This window comes from Panthera pardus, unplaced genomic scaffold, assembly GCF_024362965.1.
Source record: "Panthera pardus isolate Hobbes unplaced genomic scaffold, ASM2436296v1 HiC_scaffold_345, whole genome shotgun sequence".
In the NCBI taxonomy this organism is placed as follows: Eukaryota; Metazoa; Chordata; class Mammalia; order Carnivora; family Felidae; genus Panthera; species Panthera pardus.
The window spans coordinates 470,124-490,865 of NW_026526927.1; the positions used below are offsets into that span (position 1 = coordinate 470,124).

At 58.6% G+C, this 20,742-nt stretch overlaps 1 protein-coding gene across 1 annotated transcript; it reads left to right on the plus strand.

The window, feature by feature from the left end:
- Positions 1-3,513: 3,513 nt before the first annotated feature.
- On the plus strand, positions 3,514-17,342 carry LOC128774620 (tubulin polymerization-promoting protein-like). The gene is made up of 3 exons (XM_053893682.1): positions 3,514-3,722; positions 16,091-16,244; positions 16,414-17,342. Exons 1-3 carry the CDS (start codon positions 3,514-3,516, stop codon positions 16,606-16,608), a joined length of 558 nt encoding a protein of 185 aa, XP_053749657.1. The 3' UTR covers positions 16,609-17,342.
- The last annotated feature ends 3,400 nt before the right edge of the window (positions 17,343-20,742 follow it).

Sequence of the window (20,742 nt, forward strand, 5' to 3'; positions counted from 1 at the left end):
CTTTGGGTAGCTTCTGTTGCTACATTTGTTCCGTGCCTAATCTGCCATTGGCCTGTCCAGGGTATTTTCCATGTCACACACTGTAGTTTTTCAGTCCTACTAATTCAGTCTGTGGTGCTGCTGTGACTCCCATGTCTCAACTTAAATTTCAGGCCCTGTGGAATGCAGTTAGCTGTGCTAATACCTCGTATCAGTCCTGGGTCAGTCCCAGATGACTGGTCTTGTCACATGGATCTGATTTTCCTGCTGGTTTGCACCCCTGGTACTGCTACATGGAATCATTATGTTCACCTTTTGGGGTGCTGAGTATTCCTGTATTTTTATGAATATTCTTGAAATTTTTTCCGAGATACAGTTAAAGACTTTGATCTTTGTGTCTTGGTTGGGGCTAATAGTCCCCCACTAAGTTGTCTCCTTCCCCTGTTGCCTCAGTCGGCACTCCACGGATGCTGAGTCTTGAGCTCGGCCTCCACACTTGCTGCACACGCTGGCCAGACCCAGCTGCATTCTCACGGGCTCCTGCGGGGCTCTGGGTCCATCTTTGAGTTCTGTCACCCTGCATGGCGCTTGGAGGCTACTACCCAGGCACTTGCTGGGGACCCTGCCACTCAGGGGTCCTGTGCTTTGCTGCCTTTGCTCCATGTGAGAGAGCACACCTAACTTCTGTCACTCTGCCTCATCTGGACGCGAAAAACTGTAACAATGGGACAGATGGTACGTGCTGCTGCACAAAGGCCCATTTTCCTCTGCAAAAGCAGAAAATGCAATCATGGAAGCAGAGTCTGCCGGACCTTAAAAGGCTCAGCTGCTGTGTCCCCAGGAGGTGGAGAGGCACTGGGATGAACCCAATCCCGGAACTCTCGAGGGGAGCACTGTGTCAGAGCAGAGGGCATGGCTGCGCTAACCAGGAGGTGCGCACGCGGTCCTGTGCATGGAACGCTGCAGAGGAACTCTGGCTTAGATTAACTGGGGGCAGATCTGGACCGTACTAAGGGACAGATTTTGTTACCATGTGGAGGCTTCCTGGGAGGCTGTGGCACCTCTCTGTCCCACGGCTGCCTTCTGACAGGTTTTCATGCACATGTGGGAGCAGCTCCTTGAAGGGCTTGGATCTCAGTGGTGGCAGATTGTTTCTGTTTTCATCACCCGATAACTTGGTGGTGGACCACGTCCTCCCAGAGGGGCAGCCAGAGAGCCACCTTGTTCACACGCCTCCTCTGGTGCACACTCCAGGCCCAGTTTTATGATTGCAAGGATAAATTCATAAGCTAAAAAAGCAAGTTTTGGGCTCCCTGGGTGGCTCAGTCAGTTGAGCATCCAACTGTTAATTTTGGCTCAGGTCATGATGTCACAATTCATGAGATCGAGCCCCGTATCGGGCTCTGCGCTGACGGTGCGGGGCCTGCTTGGGATTCTCTGTCTCCACCCCCCTCTCTCTCTGCCCCTTCCCACCTCTCTCTCTCAAACTAAATAAATTTGCATTTAAAAATAAAGATGAAAAGGCAAGTTTCTGAAGTAAGCATCACACGCACGGGCTGTGGGCGCCAGCCCTGCCCTATGCCTCTGTGTGTCCTCGTGTCAACTACCCAACCTCTCTGAGTCCCAAGAGTTGCCTGGCAGCAGGACTGCAGTCAGGGCTGTGTGTGCTGAGGACCCCAAGGAGGACCCTGAGCTCTGTTCAATACACTGTTGTTGCCATCTTGGGGGTGCTACTAACTTTTACACAAGGGGCCCCAAGTTTGAATTCTGACCAGGCCCCGTATGTATAGCTGGCCCTGACAGTGATGCTGTCTCCACCCTCCAGAAGCAGGGCGCCAGCCAGCCTGAAATGTGGGGGCAGGACCTCCGCGGGCTGTGACTCTGCCCATCTGGCCCTGAGGGTGTCCCCATCTCCCGAGGCCTTGCCTCTCCTTCCCAGGGAAAATGCTCCTTGAACATTTATGCTCCTGAAACCTGGTGCCCACCTCCGTTGGCAGATTACCCTGTGTCTATGTCAGAGCTCTAACAGGTCTTGCAAAATGGATTCAACGGTCACCTTTGGCTGATACGACAGTGGGAACATAGTGTGCAATGTTTTTCTTTCTTCCTCTTGCATCATTAGTAGTGATGTCCAGGAGAAAGCAGTGCTCAGGCCTGAGTGGGATGCAGCGAAGACGCTGTCCAGCTCCGACCTGAACAAACAGAACCCTGAGTCTCAACGAACAGACCTCTAGACGGTCGCCCATCTTCTACCAGTTTGTAGCAGAAGTAGAAACTAGAGGGTTGAAAGGAGGCATGTGGAACCCAGGACCTCTGTGGGGCTGGGGTGGGGCTGAGCCCCTAGGGCTGCCTGTCCCTGGCTCCCAAAATGTCAGGAAAAGCACGTCCTCCCCACCGTGGCCTAGTGGTCTGCGGCAGAGCCTGCACCATAGCCCCCTCTCTGGTTCGTGAGCTGCCTGTGCAGGCTCTGAGCAGGCTGGAATCTCTGAGGTGAGCCCCAAAGCTGCATCCCACCTGCAGAGTCTGGCACTTGTGATTCATGGGGCTCTGAGAGCAGGGCAGAGTCTAGAGGGGGTGTATGTGTGTGTGTGTGGGGGGGGGGGTGTCTCTGCAGCTGGGAGAGTTAAGGACAGAGCCTGGGTGGGGGCGGGGGTCTGGTGCCAGATGGACCAAGGACAGAGACTGGGTGGGCATGTGGGTGGGGGTTCTGTAGCCAGGAGGGGAGGGCAGAACCTGGGATAGTGGTTCCTTGGCGAGGTCCAAGGGAGCCACAGCAATGAAACTGGAAGAAGGGTCACACCCCGCCCCCCCGACCGGCCTTCTCTTCTGGAGGGTGTCCTGCAGGACAGACAGGGAGACCCTTACCCCAAGCCCCAGCACTGAGCAAGTGGGGCCAGCCTGGAGGGGAAGGGCAGCAGGCCTCAGCCAGAAAAGAGGAGACATTGGAAGATTTCCGGATCTGCGTGCGCAGGTAGGCAGGACGGGCCCACCTCGAGCGCAGGAAGAAAAGGGTCTCCTGGCTGCGCTGGGAATGCAACCGCTGCTTGTCCCTGGGAGGGCGGCCCTGGCTGCACCGGGGCCCAGCATGGCCTGACCGCACCCAGGCGCGGCTGCACGTTCCGGCTGCTCCCAATCTCCGGGACGAGGCCCATTCCCCGCCGGCCCTCCCTGCGCCCCCTGCGTGAGGTCCCAGCCCGCACCCCCGACCCCGACCCCACTCCACATTGGGCCACCTCGTTGGCCCGAGTCTCCGCGGAGAGGCCAGCGCCCCGCCGTCCCCCCGCCCCTCGCCGGAGGCCCGTCCGCTCCCGTGCTGTCTGCCGTGGGGATGCGGGCGAGCCTCCCGAGGTCCCGGAGGGCCAGGTGCGGCCGCCCCTAGCCCACCGCCCCGGGCTCGCCTCCTTTGCGGGGTTCCCACGCCCCTGCGCCGCGCCGGCCTTGTAAGGCAGACCGCGCTGCCACATACCTCCGTGCACCCCGCGCGTTCCCCGGGCCAGGAGGGGCCGGGAGTGTGGCAGGGCCGGGGACGGGCCAATGAGCGTGCGGGGCGGGCCGGGCCGGGGGCGGGACAATGAGCGCGTGGGGCGTGGCGGGCCAATGAGCGCGCGGTGCGTGGCGGGCCATCGGGGCGCGCGGTGCAGGGCTGGCGAGCCCGGGGCGGCGGGGGTGCGGGAGCTCGCCGAACACCCGGTCGCCCGCGGCCGAGTCGCGGAGGCGCTCGCTGCAGTGGCCGCATCTCCGAGGTAAGCGTCCGCAGAGCTAGGTCCCGGGCGCTGGACGCAGGACCACCCACTCCGCCCGGGCCCGCCCCGCCTGCCACCTGCGCCCTCCACGCCCCCTCCTGGCTGCGGCCCCCTGCGTCCCTGCGCCCCCATCCCAAGCCCTGGGCTGCCTGGCGGTCGGTGCTGCGCGCTGAGGCCCCCGGGGGCTGCGTCGGGGGCGTGGGTCCGGGGGCGCGAGGGGCGCGGGCGGGGGCGACCGCGCCGCAAGGGACAGGTGGTTGGTGCGTGGGCCCCGGATGAGGCGCTGAGGCCTGTCTGGGCGGCAGCGCTTCACGCGACGAAGCCACGCCCCGCCCCCCCCCCCCCCCCCCTCCGGGCAGCCCCTTTCCCCGCCGCCGCAGCCGCCGCTGCTGCCTCCCCACGTCCCGCTACGGGGACGCCCGGGCCTGAGGTGGTCGCCGCCGGCAAGACCGAAGGGAATTAGGACTTAGAGGGTGTGTGATGAAGCCAGTGCCCTGCAGCCCCAATTCCGGGAGACCCGGGGCCACGCAGAGAGCTCAGAGTGAGCGTGGTCCCTTGACAAAGACCGCGCCGCCCCCTCGGGGTCCTAGGCCCCTCTCTGGTCATATTTGCTTCACCATTATCATGCCAGGTGACAGTGTCTGCCGCTCACTGTGCGACTCCAGCAGCCTCCACGGGGGGTGACACATTCACTTATCGCCTGTGAGCACAGAACCTGGCAGTCAGGATGAAGAGATCCGCTGCCAGTAGGTTTGCTCACACACCTCTGGGGAGCAGTGCCCCACCTGTGCAGCAGGACCAGAGAAACCCTTTATTCTGCGGTTTCAGTTACACAAATGCAGCCTCGAAATGAGCTGGGGAGAAAATCCATTCCTGCCACTCTGCTCATGACTATTTCGACAGGCGTTTGGTGTCTCTGAAGATGAGACACCGTTTAGGGTAAGCTGACAGTGTGGCCATCTATCTGCGTATTTAGTGGTTAATTTACCTGGCATTTTTTGGATACCGGCAGGGTCTCGGCAGGGTCTCGGGGACGCTGGATAAAGGACCCAGCTCCCATGTCCCACTCTGCAGGCCTGTCCTGACTCCCCATGGCCAGCCTCTCAGGGAGGACCCAATGGAGGTGGGGGAGAGGGGGGGGGCGGGGGGAGCTCTGCACAATCCAGGGCAGCCCCGCACTCCTAGGAGGTGATTGGTAAAGGCCAATCTGGATCCTGAGTGCCCTGGGACCACAGAGGCTTGGAGTGATGGGGAGAGAGCTTGGAACAAGCAGGAAATGGGGGTGGGGCAGCGAAACAGCGGCTTGACTGATGCCTTAATTAAGCTGGATTCTGTGACCCTGTCTCTGGTACCAGCCACTCTTCCCATCACATGGTCCAAATCACAGGGCTCCTCGAGGGTTCTGGGGGGAGGGGTGCTGGTGAATTTGTCTGCAAATTGCCTGCGGTAGGAGGGTATGTGCATTCTCCTGGCGGAAGGGTCTGCCGCTTTCCTGATTTCCAGAGGGTTCCATGAGTCAGAAAGGTACCATAACTTAAGTGCTACATTAGAAAATCCCTCTCCGTGAGTACAGAAGGATGAAGTGATGGAGATCATGGGAAGTTCTCTTGGCTGTATTCTTATCTCCCTGGTGCTGTTTGGCTCCTCTTCCCGAATCCTTTGAAGTCTCAGTAAATAACTGTTGTAAAAGTGTATACAAGGTTATAAATACTCATGGTGGAAAATGTGTAAATCACAGGAGAATTTAAAGAAAATTAAATCACTCATCACTGCTTGAGGATGCAGAGAAGGCTTTTAGCAGCCAGACGGTCCTCAGGGCCGCAGAGTGCTCCAGGCAGGAGAGACTGAGAATGAAAAGCTTCCTCTGGGAGAGGCTGCGCTGCCTGGAAGCCAGGCCTATTTATAGCTGGTGATGTTGCTGGTGAGGCAGGAGGAGCATGTCTGGGGATCTTGGGACCACAAGGCAAGGGCCCTGCTGCACCTTGAAGTGTCAGGTCCTCTCTGGGCTCAGCGTGGCTCCAGCTGGAGGGCGGTGGGGGCGGGGCGGTGTGCCCCTGAGCCCACAGACCCTGGACCTGGCAGACACTTGCCTGTGTGTAAGCAGCAGCCTTACCTCAAGGGGGTGGGGGGATGGAGCGCACCTGCACCTGGGGCTCAGACGTGGTCTCCAGCCTTTCTGGGTGAGGACAGAGCCCTGGTGTCTGCCCTCAGCAGTGCGTCTTCAGGGGGACCCTTTGCAGCAGCGGAGAGTGCGGGGTGCGGGGTTGGCCCTGCTGGGGCCTCGGGTGAGGGTGCGGCCCTGTGTGAGCCCCAGGAGCGGCCTGTGGGGGGGGGGGGCTGCTCCTCCCTCCTCCCCACCTCTCATCTGATGTGGGGTGTCAGTCTGCTTCCAAGCTCCTTATTCCCTGGAACTGTGCAATAGCACAGGACGGCCGTCAGCCGGGAGGTGTAATTTAGCATTCAAACACAGGACCTTCTTGGTGAAGAGTCTAAAGTCTTGCATAGAGTGTAAGGCAGTGACAGTTTTCTGCCTTCCCAGCCTTCGCCCCCAGCCCTCGCTTCTCTCAGCAGGGGGACCTGCCAGCCGGTCCTGGGAGGAGCACGTTCACACCGACTTTTTCTTGTTTTTAATTAGGTTTGTGGTGAGGAATGATGGATTCTTACCTTTGCTCAAGCCTAGATGTTAAAACCACCTGGAGCCTTTTCCACTCCTCCTGCTGCCTCTGTGGTGGGGCGCACCCATGTGTCCCCAGCGTATGTCCCTGTGTGTCCCCACGTGTCCCTGCATGTCTCCAGCATGTCCCCAGGGTGCCTGTGTCTCTGGTTCTCTTGGCATAAGTGCAGTGCCCCCGCGTGGGCTCCGTGTGACCTCCGGCCCTGAGCCACGTTTCCCCAGATCTCTCCCTGTCACACCTGTGTGACTGCATGTCTGCTGAGCACCTGCCAGGTGGGAAGCCCCACTGCACTGGGGACAATACCCAGCAGCCGGTGCCCCCGGGTCACCTCGTGCAGTCCCCACATGCCCCGCTGTCTCACCTGCACAGGGGGGTGGGGGGGGGAGGGGGCGCCAGGTGGGCAGGGTGTGGGGCGTGCAGTGCAGGTGTGGGTCTGGGCCCAGAACCGACGTTAAGTCAGGTTAAGTCAGGTGCTCCTCGAGTGTGCCTGCGGCGCTGCGTCACAAGCTGTCTGTAGAAAGCCCACCCACACCCTCCTTCTCCATCCAGGTGTACGCACTTCGTGCACTCACTGACCCTTGACCCCGCTCCCGTCATTTAATACCGTAGGACAGACTGTCCCCAAACCAGGGCTTTAAGACAGTGACCCCATTTGCTTTTGCTCATGACTCTGCCACCCAGCAGGGCTTGGCACGGACAGTGGTCCCCACCCCCTGACCTCGGCTAGGGGTTTGCTGGCCAGACAGGACCACCCGAGGCTGCCCTGCTTAGTTGAGTCTGGGTTGAGTGGCTGGCACGAGGCTCCCCTGTCTCTGTGTGGGGTCTCTCCAGAACGTTTGCCTGTCCCCTGAGGGAACAGGGGAGCCTGGTTCTTTGTCATTTGGCTGTGTCCCATGGTCCGGCCAGCTGGAAGGGCCCCTGGCTTGAGGGGCAGGAGCTGGTGGGTGGGAGACGCTCTAGGGTGGCCCCCTTCTCGGTGCTTCGGAGGACCAGTTGTGGCAGCCCCTGGGGCCCCTGGCCCTGTGCCCCTCGGCCTTTGACGGCCCCTGGCCTGCTCCCTCAGGACTCGCTGCACCCTTTCCCTGGCAGCAGGTCGCATGTCTGTGGGTGGACGGCCCCCTCGGCCGCGCGGCCCGCTGCGCCCTGGTTCTGATTCCTGCTGCTTGGTCAGTTGTCCCCCGCGTCCTCGGGGTCTGAGGCTCCATTCTCCTGACACCCTGCAGGCCCTGCCCCACTGGGCCTTCCACCCTGGCAGGGGCCCCTGCCTGCTTCTCTGGACTTGCTGCCTTTTTCTCATTGAGTTGTAGGGTCCTTTGCGGGTTCTGGAGACAAGCCCATATTTGTATCTTCTCCTACCCCATGGCTTCCCTTTTCTCTCCATCGGTGATATTTTTTGATGAACAGAAGTTCTTGATTTCAGCCTGGTGCCATCCTAGAATTGTTTCCTTTAAGGGCAGTGATTTTTGAGGCTTGTGCAGTGGATCTTTCTCTATCCCCAGGACGTCAGATACCCTCAGCCCTCACCTTGGTGTGGATTTTGCCTTTCCTACTTCAGTCCTCGGAGCGCCTGAAGGGTGGTGTCGATGCCCCGTCTCCCCTGCGTCTGCCATTTACTGAAAATATGCTCCTCCCTTTTTTCTGCAGGGCCACCTTTTCTGCAGGTCACACACGTGTGCACATGTGTTTGGGCTCTGGCGTCCCTCCCATTGTTGATTCTGTCCCATTAGTGCTGTCTTTGCTTCCAGACCTTTCTCTTGAGTCTCCATGCCCGTGGAGCAAATCTTGTCCTTTTAAAATCACTGTGTATTCACAGCCCTTCTCCCAGCTCAGTGCATCTGGATACTAGACACAAAAGTTGTCGGAGTTTTTATCCAGATTAAGTTAAGGCTGGTTAAATTTAGGGACAGCTGACATCTTTCTGTATGTAGATTCCAACCCATGTTCATAACGTCATCATTTAGGCCTTTCGTTTCCTTCAGTGGCCGAGTTTTCTGTGTTGACTGTGTGTCCTCTGTGAGCGGTGTTCCTAGGAACTTGTATTTCTTCATATTTTAAATGTTGCATTTCTAAATGCTTTTTACTGTGCATCTTTGCTGTTATGCAGAAATGAAATGGCCTTTTGTGTGTTGACCACGTATCCAGAAACACCACTAGACTCACTTATTGATGCTAATAATCGTCCTGGGATCCCTTTGGGTTTGGTGTGTGCACAACCCTAGAAACTGCAGATGATGAGTTTTTTTCCCTAACAATTTTTATATCTTCATTTCCTTTTCTTGCCTTACTGTACTGACATGGGGAATACAGTACTTGCCCAACTTAAAAACAAACGCTTTCAATATTTCAAGTGTGGCAGCATTTTTCAGTTTTTTTCAAGTGGCCCTTTTTCTCAGATTAAGGAGTTTCCTCTTTTTTTGATTTACTAAGAATTCGCATGATGCATAGATGCTGACTTCTGTCAGATGCTCTCCCTGCGTTTATGACGGTGGCATTAGTATGACAGGATTCTGTTGGTTAATGTTTTGTTTAGGATTGTGAAGGACAGTTTTTGTATCCATGGGCAGCTCCTCAGGTCTGCCTGCGGTGTGGAGTGACTCTGGCTCCCACCGAGGCTGGGACCTGGCTGCCTTGCCCCTGCAGCAGGGCTGTGTAGGACCCGCCCCCACCCCCACACTTGTCATTGGGTTCAGGGCCGCCAGGCAAATCAGACCTCGCCTTGATACCTTCAGCTTGATGACACCTGCAAAGACCCTTTCTCCAAACAAGGTCACATTCACAGTTCTGGGGGTTAGGATGTGGCCGTTCCTTTCTCGGGGCCACCTTTCAGCCCACTCCACTTGCCCTCAGGCTGCCTGCAGGCGCTGACAGAGACCCCTGGCCGTGCACTTGTGGGGCCAGGCGCTGGGTGACTGAGCGGCTAGAAGTTTCCACCTGTGTCCTCATCCAGCCCGTAGGGCACCACCTGCCCGGGGACATCTGTCCGGGAGCCTCAAGTCTCCCTCCGGTTCAGCCCACCAAGACCAGAGTGTAAAGTGTGGGAAACGCGGCACCCGCACCCTCAGGGCTTCAGTGTTTTCTGTGTCATGGCTGGGACTTGTGGGCAGAGCATCTTAGGACAGGTCTTAGAGAACCTGTGGCCCAGACGGTGAGCCACGGGCTAGTGTGGGCCTGGGCAGCCATCTCAGAGCCAGGGGGCCCCAGAGGGCTCAGGTGGGCTGAACCCCCTTCTCCTCTGTCCCTGCTGGTAACCCGGGGCCACCCTCCCATGCCACTCTGCTCTCCTTGGTTCTGAGGCCCTCTTTCGTGATTGGGGGTGTGCCGTGGTGCCCCTCATGCTGTGGTGTCCTCATGCCGAGGGTTCTTGCACAGAAATGAGGTCTCGGTCTGGACCCTGGGCCCCGGCGTCCCATCGGTGGGCCCAGCGACCATCCCAAGGGCTTCAGCACCTAGAGCTTTTGCTGGCCTGGGCCCAGGTGTCAAGATCCGGGAGAGGTGGGAGTGAACAGCAGGGACACTGAGCAGGGGCTCAGGGAGAGCCAGAGTGGCTTCCAGAAGCTTCCCTCTGATGCGCCTGCCCCCAGGAGCCCTATCCCCCTACAGGGCCTGTGGTGTCCCTCAGGGGCCCAGAGCCTGGTTCTCAATCCCACTTGCAACACAGTGTGTCCCGTGCAGACTCCACTGCACCCAGAGGGGCTGGCGCTGTGCCTTTAGCGGAAGAGGTTAAGGCAAGAGCCCAGAACAAGATCCTGCCTTTCGTGGGCGGGTACTTCTGGGAGCCGAGGGGCTTGGCGGGGTGAGCAGCCCCCACACAGGCCTGCGCAAATAGGGAATTCTCCCTGCACGCAAATAGGGAATTCTCCAGGGAACGCTATAGGTTCCAAGGCTTCAGGACACTCCAGCCCTGTTATTTAGCAAAGAATATCTGCCTCTTCTGGGTTTGTGGCCGCAGGGTGTCCCCGTGGAGGACACTGGCTCCCCCTGTTTCAGGGGCCTAGACTCACACCGCACCCCAGCAGCACGGGGAGGCCAGTGCAGGACACCTGGGTACCAGCTTGGCAGGACCTGGCTCCTTCAAGGACACCAACATGGAGTTTCAGGAGTCAGGACAGAGCCTGGGAAGTGTGCTGGGGGACTTGGGGTCACACTGGTGGGCTCTCCCCCCTCTCAGAGCGGGGGCCCAGGGGCAGGTGGGCAGGAGGAGGGGCTGGCATTTCTCAGAGAGGGTCTCTGGGAGGCTGCTCACCTCCAGGCCAGAGGTTCCCAGGGAGATGGGGCCAGAGGAGGGGCTCATGCAGCCCCCAGGAAGAATGACAGAAGCCAGCAGCATGTGGAGGACTGGGGGATGGGGGTCTGGGTGAGCTCTGGCTTCCCTGTGGCCTGTCCAGATTCCCAGACACATGTGTCCTGCCGGCCCCCACCTTACCCCACTCTGCACACCATCCCTGGTCTCCGATTCTAGTGTAAGTGCAGCTCTTCCACAGAGCCTGCGCACAGACACCTGGTCCTGCTCACAGACACACCTGGCTCTGTTCACAGACACACCTGGTCATGCTCACAGACACACCTGCTTCTGTTGCAGGAACATCACTAACAGGGAATTCCAGTGTTCCTGGTCAGGAATTCTGTGTGCTGATGTCCATGTGGCAGCTGACGGTGGTCTGTCGGGGTCTGTCCTGTGTCACCTTTTCTGTAAGTTTTGCTTTAGGCAGTCGAGGCTTAAGGAGGTTGTTTAAAAAAATTTCTTGCAGCTCCACACCGGGTCTCGACTGAACGCTATTGCTACCAAGACAAAGCCTTCTGGCACCCTCTCCGCCCCGAGGGGCAGACCTCGGTGGGTCTGAAATACTAATTAATCCAGACTCTGTGTGCTATCCTGCACAAATAGCACCCTGACAGCCCCATGTGGGGAGCCTGGACGACAGCGTCCCCTCAGTTAGGCCTGTGTGCTCGCGTGGGGTGCAGGTGGAGGGCCCGGCAGAGGGGGGCAGAGGGCGGCCTCCTGGCCCATGCATGTGCCTATTTTGGGGTTGCTGTGTGTTCAGAGTGAGGGGCCATGTTTGCTGCAACATGATGCTGGTGTCTGGGTCTCAGGTTAGGAAGAAGCACCTTGGTGGGGCTCCCTGGGACCTGTTGGCCACTGACCGGTTCCATTCTTGCCACACACCCTGTGGCCCCAGCCAGGACGTGGCCACGGCCCGGACATGGTGGGATTTGTCCGAGGCAGGAAGCGGGAATAACAGAGCTAAGCCTTCTCCACAGAACACAGTCCAGATGCTGCCCGCCGCCGGTCCAGCACGATTGTGGGGCAGGGGCATCCACGGGAGGTCTGGTTGAGGTTGGCAGGGCCCCGTGCGTGCGGACACATCCCAGAGACACCAGGGACAGGGGCTCCCCTGTGCTGGGTCTGCCCAGGGCCCACACTCTCCAGGCAGGGGGCAAGTGAGCGTGGGCATTTGGGGTCAGCGGCGGGGTCAGGATGGCCATGTGGCTGAGGCCTTCTCTGTGGGGGCCCTCTCCTGGCCTGAGGCCATGTAGGGCCTCCACGATGGGCAGCCTGGTGTGTCTGGAATTGGGGAGTTGCTGACACTTGGTCCCTTGCTGGGTTGATGTGGATGCTGGGTCTTAGCACACCTTTTGTCCTTTTAAGGTGACCTTCCCCAAATGCTCAGAAATGGTTTCAGTGACCTCAGTGGGTCTGTTTCATAGCCCATCCCCTGCCATAGCCACGATGGCAATTAGGGGTGCAGGTTGTGGGTGGGGGTGGTGGCTGGAGCCCCCAGGGACCCCGCCCCTGCCCCTCACAGGGCAAGCCCAGCCCCAGGCACCTGCATGAAGCAAGCACGCCAGGGTGGCTTTTTCCTACTTGGCCGGGAAGAGTCGGGGCCACAGCTGCCCCTTCAGGCAGGTCAGGGCCTCCCCGCGGCCCCTACAGCCCCACAGCATCATGGCTGTGCCCAGGCCCTGATAGGCGGGTGGATCAGCAGCAATGGGGAGCCCTGGGTAGGAGCAGGGCGGCCACTGTCTGCCAGGAAGGTCTGGCTTCAATTGGTCCTCCTTTTTCTGTTGTTTATTTTTTTTAAGAGAGAGGGCAAGAGCAAGCGAACGCAGGGGAGGGGCAGAGAGAGAGGACAGAGGGTCGGTAGCAGGCTCCGAGCTGTCAGCACAGACCCAAAGCCGGGCTTCGGGTACCGTTGAGACCATGACCTGAGCTAAAGTCAGACACTTGATGGACAGAGCCCCCCAGGCGTCCCACCGGCGGTCCTCCTTGGGCACAGCGTGCAGTTGGAGCTGCTGGTCTGGCCTGGGAACTGCCCCAGGTCAGGCATGATGTGAGGGCATCGCCGCTACATCACAGCCACAATGACAGCTCCCCCAGGAGCCCCCCACTCCTGCCAGCCCAAAGGAATTCCCCACAGGCCCCTCCTTCTCACTGAGCCTCATCAGGGCCTTAAGTGGCCCCTTGACACCCCACTTCCTGCCTGCACGGGCATCCTGGCCAGCCAGGCTGCCCTCTGGACAGGTCACCCAGGCCCCTGGCTTTGCTGCGGAGTGGGGCATGGGGGGCCAGTAGCTTCCTCCCACATGAATGCCAAGTTCTCCGTGATGACCCAGCATGCTGCCTGCCACCTCTTGGAGAGGTGTCCCTGGGAGTGCCATCGGTCTTGAATCATGGAGGTGCTGGCACATTTTGGCCTGAAGCCCGGGAGCTTTCCTGCTGTTGGCCCTGGAGGGACATACGCCTGTCTCTGGAGGGCTGCCCGGGCCCCCGCCAGCCCCAGTGTCCCCAGGTGACCTTTGGCACTGGCAGGGTTTAGCCCCCTGCCCACCCTGAGTTGGGTCTGGAGGCCTGGGGGACACAAGGCTTGGGAAGCAAAGTGAAACCCCAGCTCACGGGGCCTTGTGTGTGATCAGTGACCCCATTACTGCTGGGCGGGCCTGCAGGCAGGGCACTGGCCAGCCAGGCCTGGAGCTGGGAGAGGGGGTTTCAGTGTGGGGACACCCTCCAGTTCTGTGGACTCTGGAGAACAGGCTCACTCTGTGTCCAGAGAGCAGTGTAATGTGATCAGTGTCTCTGGGGAAGAGACGGGCATTGTCATTCTAGAACTCACTGTGCATTGCTCTCAGCAGCAGGGTGCCGGGTCCCCTGGGGAGAACTCCCTGATGGGCAATCACGCTGGGGACACTTGGGGACACCTGGCCCAGCCAGGTGGAGTGGGAGAGTCGGCCTTAGGCTCGTGTCCACCAGCTCTGAATGTGGCCCTCTGATGGGAGCCCCCGTCAGCCTTTCCCCCCACCCCCAGCTCAAGTGACTCCCACTGGTGGCGCCTGGTGCCGCGGTGCCCAGAGAGGGCTGCGTGCTCCGGCGGCCAGTCTCGGGGCTGGCCGTCAGGCCTGGTATCCACATGCCACCCGGGCAGGGCGTGAATAGGAGACAGGAGTGCCTTTGACGGCCCAGGACAAACAAACAGGGCCTTGGCCAGGCAGCAGGGCAGGGATCTCCATGTGGGGCGGCTGCTGTGAGAACCTTGCTGCCGAGGAACGTTTCCCCAGAGGCTGGGTGGGGGGGTCGAGGCCAACTGCTGCGGGGGCAGAGCCCACTGCCCACCACTGGGTCTGAGGAAGCCCTGCACCCACCAGGTCACCAGCCCCTGCTGTGCGGTCGTGGTCGGGACCAGCACCCGAGGACAGAAGGGGCATTTGTGTTCTGAGTGCAGGCCCCGTGGGGGCTCAGGCTTCCCAGCCCCGATCCCCGACTGTGGGCTGTGTCCCGTGTCTTCCGATGGGCACGTCAAGTGCCTCTGAGTCCCTGCGTGTGGTGTCCATCTGTTCACTGCTGAAGGACACCTGACTACATGGTTTACGTGGGACTATGGTGCGTCTGTCCTGTGTCGAGCCCAGACTTGGGGGCTCAGAGCCGTAACTGCCAAACTGCCTCCCCCGGTGGACGCCACGTCGGAGTGCCCAGCTGACCACATCCTCCCGGTGTGGCCATTTCACTGGCTTCAGCCACGCTGGCCGTCCAGTCTGGTAGGACTCGCCATGTGGGGTGGTGCTTTGTGTGCTCTGCGCGGGCCACCCAGGGGTCTTCCTGGACAGTGTCTGGTTCGGGTATTTTGCCCTGTTTTCTATGCGGGATTCTCCCTGTTGTTAAGTTTGAAAAGCTTTCTCTTTCAGGTGTCTGTTTGCCCGTATTTTCTCCCCATCTGTGGCTCATTTTGTATTCCTCAAAACAGCATCTTTTCAAGGGCGTGGTGTTTTAAATTTCGGTGCATTCCAATTCCTTGTCTCTTTTATGGACTTTTTTGGTGTTGTTTCTAAGAAATCTTTGCTTCACCCAAGATCACAAAGTTTTTCTCTTAGGTATTCTTCCAGAAGTTTATAGTTCTAGGTTTTGTGCTGAACTTAGGACGATGGCCCATTTTGAGTGAGTCTCTGTAGGCACTTCGAGGCACAGTGCAGGGCTGGGTCCCCGCTGTACCAGCATCAGCTGTTTAGAGACGGCCCTTTCTCTGCTGGGCTGCCTTTCTTTGCTCTTCCGTGGAAACCCTCGTGTGGGTCTGTCCCTGTGCCTTCGTGGTTATTGTGGCTGTTCTGGGCCATCTGCTCGTGGACATCTGCAGGGCCGTCCCACTCAGGCCTCTGCACCCACAGGGTGTCCCTGAGTGGCAGGGAGCCGCCCCCACAGGACCTCTTGTTCTAAAACCCTGACAACTCACTCCATGGATTAGCAGGAGAGATCCAGTCAAAGTGGTAAAAATGGTTTTTTAGTAAAAATTATAAAAAGTGCACAGTTTAGAATCTTCCTGAAATTTTGTGAGTGGCCTGCAGCAAGGAGTGAATAGGGCTGCATCTGCCCCTAGCCACCTTGTGCCCCTTAGGCAGGTGGCTTTCAGGTGGGGGCAGTGGGGGTCCTGGGAGGAGGGACAGGCCCTGGGACCACTTTGCCGGGCGTATTGGTGAGGCCGCCGCCCGACCCCGTCCCTGTATGATGACAGGGACATCGGGCCATGGTGGCCCCAGGCAGGACTTGGCCTCTGTGTGGTTCAGATGGGACGAGCTTCTTGACCTGACTTTTTCCCTCCTTCTCTGAGTGGACGCCACACACGCCCCATTTTAGAACCAGACAGCAGCTTTGTTTTAATGTCCAGTTGTTCATAAAGGATATAGTTCCTTTAAGCTTTTTTCCAAGACAATTTGTATTTGCTGCCGTTGCCCATGGCGGCCGACTGTTGGGCAAAAACAGTGCACACCAGGGCGGGGGAGGGGCATATTCTGTATTTTAACGTTAGACTTGATTTCTGCTGTGGGAGAGAGGTGGGGGTTCCCCAAGGCCACTGGGCCCCCACCAGGTTCCTGGGTAGGGATCCCCTGATGTCACTGGTCCCTGGGTGGGGGGAGGGTTACCCTGATGTCACTGGGTGCCCAGACAGGGGCAGGGGTCCCCCGATGTCACCAGGTCCCTGGGAGGTAGTCTCCCGATGTCATCAGGTCCCTGGGCAGGGCCAGGGTTTCCCCAATGTCACCTGGTCCCCGAGCAGGGGGTCTCCTGATGCCACCAGGTCCCTGGGAAGGGGTCCCCTGACATCACCTGGTCCCCGGATGTCAGCAGGTTCTGGGGGCACTACTTGGTGGGGCTGTGAGTTATGGAGGGGAGTGGCCCTGGCCTGGGCCCTGAGCGCTCTCCTCCCTCAGAGGGAAATCCTGCTGGACCATCACGTTCGAGCAGTTCAAGGAGGCGTTTGAAGAGCTCTCCAAGAAGAGATTCAAAGACAAGAGCAGCGAGGGGGCCGTCCGTGAGGTGCACAGGCTCATTGAGGGCAAGGCCCCCATCATCTCAGGGGTGATGGTGAGCATGGCTAGCAGGGACTCCCTGGAGGGCAGCAGCCCATGGGGTCTGGGGTGGGACAGGGGACGTGTTACTCCGTGGGGGTGTGCCGACCCAGCTGCCGACAGCCTCACGTGCTCACTTGGCCCCTTGCGCTCACACGGGCGCGCCCCATTCTCTCCCTCTACAGAAGGCCATCTCGTCGCCCACTGTGTCCCAGCTCACGGACACGACCAAGTTCACGGGCTCCCACAAGGAACGCTTCGACCCATCAGGCAAGGGCAAAAGCAAGGTGGGCCGTGTGGACCTGGTGGATGAGTCAGGCTACGTACCGGGCTATAAGCACGCGGGCACCTATGACCAGAAGGTACAGGGTGGCAAGTAGCCAGCCCAGGAGCAGCCCTTCCCGCTGGGGCCCGTGCCACCTCACACTTCATTACATTCCCTTGCTCCCTGGGGAAGAACTCAAGGCTGGGGCCCCGGGGGACCGTGGGGGTGGCAGTCAGGCCTCCCCCTGCTTGCGGCCTGGCGTGCTTCTCTCTGACCCCCAAGTGAGGCCCCGAAATCACTGACCATTTCTAACACACCTGCCGCGTCCAGTGCTGGCCGACAACAAATGGCCTTTTTCAGAGCGTCTCCTGGGACCAGACCACACTAACTACCTGGCTTACAGGCGAAAAGTCCATTTTAAAGGGGCCGGTGGGCCACAAGGGGTGAGTGGGACAGACCCTGTCAGAAGCTGGCCCCCTGCTGACCTGCAAACCCCTCCCTGGAACCTTGAGGGCAGCACAAGCTAACGCACTAACCAGCAGCACCAAGAAGACAGAAGTGAGCTGCTAACAGGACATCATGAAGGTGTGGGGAGGTGGGACAGGTGCTTGCATGTGCACACACACTCACACATACCTACATGTGATGTGTGTGCTTGCACACACACACATGCTCACACACACACACGCACACACGTTGTGGAGCTGGAGGAAGGTGAGCCAGTGGAAGGGGCTCCTCAGTGGACCAGAGGAACACGGTCTGAAGTTGTCAAAATGGAAACCAAGGACAAGACCGTTCACTTTATTGTGTTTTTCTAAGAATAAACTGGAAATGTATTTGTTCCCAGAATGGTTCAGCAAAGACAGAATACCATTTCTGCCCCTTTCTCTCCTGCCGTTTGTGTCTCTAGGCCAGGAGACCCTGCTGGCTAAGGCTTCCCATGCAGTCGCTTTGCTGGCATGATGGTGTCTTCTGTCCAGGGCCCCACTCTGCACTCAGGGCCTTCGGGCTGTGGGTCCCTGTGGCTGCTCCCTGTTCACTGGCACGTGGCACAGATCTCAGTGGTTCAGTCTCTGCATGAGTGTTCCCTAACCTCTCCCAACCCCTGCAAATGCAGAAAACCACACAAGAGAGGCAGGCCCACAAAGGGCCCCGAGGCCAGCAGCATTTGTTGGCATTTGGTTTCTCCATGAGGCTGGACAGGGGAGCCAAGCATTGGGACTCTTATCACAGTGGCTTCATGGGGACATGTCCCCTTGCAGAAGTGCCACCAAGCCTGGCAAGTGACTGGAGGGGCCATGTGGTCCTGGCGCTGGTCTTGGGAAAAGCCCATGGGAGCCTCAGGGAAATGCTTCTTGGAGCCCGTCCACCCTGGCCACTGTTCTGTGTCCGTGGCAGCTGGCTGGTTGGGGGCACTCCCTGGCGCACAGCACAGGCTGTTGAAATAAATACCAGCATCGGGGTGGCACACGCACCCGCCTCCCTGTGCCCAAAGGGCATGCTGGTCATCGCTAGAGCTAGGGATGGTCCCTCGTCTGTGTGGTGGGGCTCGGGGCTCGAGCTCCCATCCAGCATGGCCCCTCTGAAGGGATGTGGTCCTCCCCCTCGCCCCCACGGTGGGGCCTCGCCAGCAGCTTCCTTCCGAGGTTCTGAGACTTCCCAGTGCAGGGAAAAATCTGAGATGGTTGCAGGCCTTGAGTCACCTGTGCTCACTGCAGTCTCTAGTTTCTACCTTGGCGATCCTGAGCTGCCCGGCCAGGCCTCTCCACCCCATGGTGGGGGAAGGTGGGGAAACCAAGGACTGAGTGCTGGAGGAGGGACAAGCAAGCAGGACACAGTATCCCTGGCTGGACTGCGGTGAGGATCTGGAGGCAAGGGGAGGACGTGGGAAATGTTGGAAGGCGACTCTGAACATGACAAATGTTTCTCAACAACGAGCAGATCACAAACCAGACCTCCTCCCAGATCCTCTTGGGCACCATGTTGGGGAGCACCGTCTGAGGCGGTGGGGCTCCGCCTCCTGCCATTACCGCCTGGGTCCCCCCTGTCACAGCCATGACACAGCGTGGACACTGGAGTCCAGCAGGACCTTGGCCCCCACAGTGTGCATGCCCCAGTGAGCCGAGGGACGAGGGTCCCCATGCCACAGCCTGTACCGGGAATGCACAACCCCCTTCCACCGGCCCTTCTCAGCCCCTCTCACCCCCAGGAGGCCATCTTCTGTGCCAGAGCGGGGTCTCCAGGCAAAACAGCCTCCCCAGGACAACCCTGGGAGATTGGGGTCTAAGCAAGAGAAACCACACATCTGCCTGCCCACGGGGACCCCTGCTGTCACGCCCTTCCCCAGAGCAGGAGCCCTCTTCTTAGTGGAAGGCACCAGTGCCACAGTCTGGTGGAGCTGAGCTGCTCACTTGTGACCAGTGTTTCCCAATGTGCTCCTGACTGTTCTCACAGCACCTTCCCATGGGGTTTGTGAATGGGTCCCCTTGGCGGTCCACCCCGTCCCACAGCAGGGAGGTCCGGTTGGCCCCACAGGGGCTACAGTCTCCCCTGCCTCCCCTGCCCAACCCCAAAGCCTCTTCAGATGGCACCCGTCCCCAGACAAAGCCTGGACGTTCCCTCAAAAGGAGGGGGAGGTGGCAAAGACTCCATCACGAGTCCTCAGTGCTCTCCATTCCATCAGCTTAAAATAATCTGCTAAACGTGTCCCCGCATGTGTGTGGCCCCCGCACACAGAACATGTGCGCGCGCGCGCACACACACGCACACGCGTGCTCCTCCATCGGCGTCTGAACACTGAGAACACACAGGCAGGGTGTGTGTCTTTGCTGCATGTTATATGCAATGCCAATTATCTTCTACTAACCGTGGTTACCCAGAAATCCAGCGTCTATCTGTGAGCGAGAGACCGCACAGCACGAGGAGACAGGACACGTTCTGCCAGGGAGGGCAGGGCTGACAGCATGCGAGTGTCAGGAGAACTGGAGAAGGGTGCTTAACACTGATCACACCAGAACACTTATTTATTTTTATTTAACGTGATAGGATAGGCAACTAGGTGGCGGTAACAGTCAGCTTTACCAAAGTGAAGTTCAAATCATGTAAGTTTAGGATGTTATCGCAGAAGATATATATTTATACCGGAGTATTTTCACACCTCTAGTGTCCCCAGTCCTACGTTTGCGGCAGATGAAAATCACAGCCGATGCGAGAAGCCGGGGAACAGTGCGCGCAGGCGGCTCGCTGGCACCACTTCCTGTTGGTGTGGCTCTGCGTCTGCGTCCCCGTGCTCAGCGCTCAGGACAGGCCACGGGTGTCCCTCTGGCTGCTCGTGGACAGGGCCTGCGGCAGCGGGCTCATGCCCCCACCCCAGACTGCTTCTGTGAATAGTTTTTTGGCGCCCAGCTGTGCCCGTGTGCTCAGTCGGGCATGACGTATGGCCGGTTTTGCGCTATGTCGCCTGGTGGTGGTAGGAGGGGACACCTAAAATTTTCACCATCTGGCCCTTTACGGGAAAAGCATGTGCTGGCCCTGCCCTGGGGACCCAGCCCAGCTCTCTTCATACACAAGTTGGCGGCTCCCCCGTCTTGCAGTCCACGCCACATGGGACACCCTGTGGTCACCTGTTCCATGCAGGCCAGGTTGAAAATTCAGCTGTACTGTGAAGTTACCAATAGGCTAGAATATCCTTAAAACACTGACCGTGAACAGCTCCCCTCCACTGATTGACTACTGAACACTGTGGAACCTGGTGGTTCAGGGTATGGCCTCTGTCCCTGGGCATGTGGAGTGCATGGCCCCAGGTGGGCTGGGCAGTGGCCACCCTGAGCTTCGAGAGGTTTTTTTCTCTCCCTCTAGACTCTTGAAAACCCAAACCAAGCCAAACAGAAAGGAAACCCGCACAACTTAAAAGAAACTTGAAAGGGATCGTATACTACTAGTTTGTACTAAGTTTTTTTCAGGAAAGGGAAATAAATTTATATATATATATATATATATATATATATATATATATATATATATGCAATATATTTTTACACTGTTTTGTTACCATTAGGGAGTCCTGAGTGTATCACTTTATCAGTGTGATAGTGAAGAGTAGAGTTGACGTCTTGGGTGTTCTGACTCAGAAAGGCACGTCTGCTGGCGTCTCAAAGCCGCACTCAACCAGGGATATGTATGGGATCGGGGTGGCCCTCCTCTCCCTCCCCAGAGCATGAGGCACTGTGTCCCCGGTCAGAGCTGCCGT

Coding starts and splice junctions, on each gene's coding strand:
- LOC128774620 (XM_053893682.1), top strand. CDS start 3,514: ATGAGCGTGCGGGGCGGGCCGGGCCGGGGGCGGGACAATGAGCGCGTG. Junction 3,723..16,090: donor GCAGTGGCCGCATCTCCGAG/GTAAGCGTCCGC, acceptor CTCCTCCCTCAG/AGGGAAATCCTGCTGGACCA. Junction 16,245..16,413: donor CCATCATCTCAGGGGTGATG/GTGAGCATGGCT, acceptor CTCCCTCTACAG/AAGGCCATCTCGTCGCCCAC.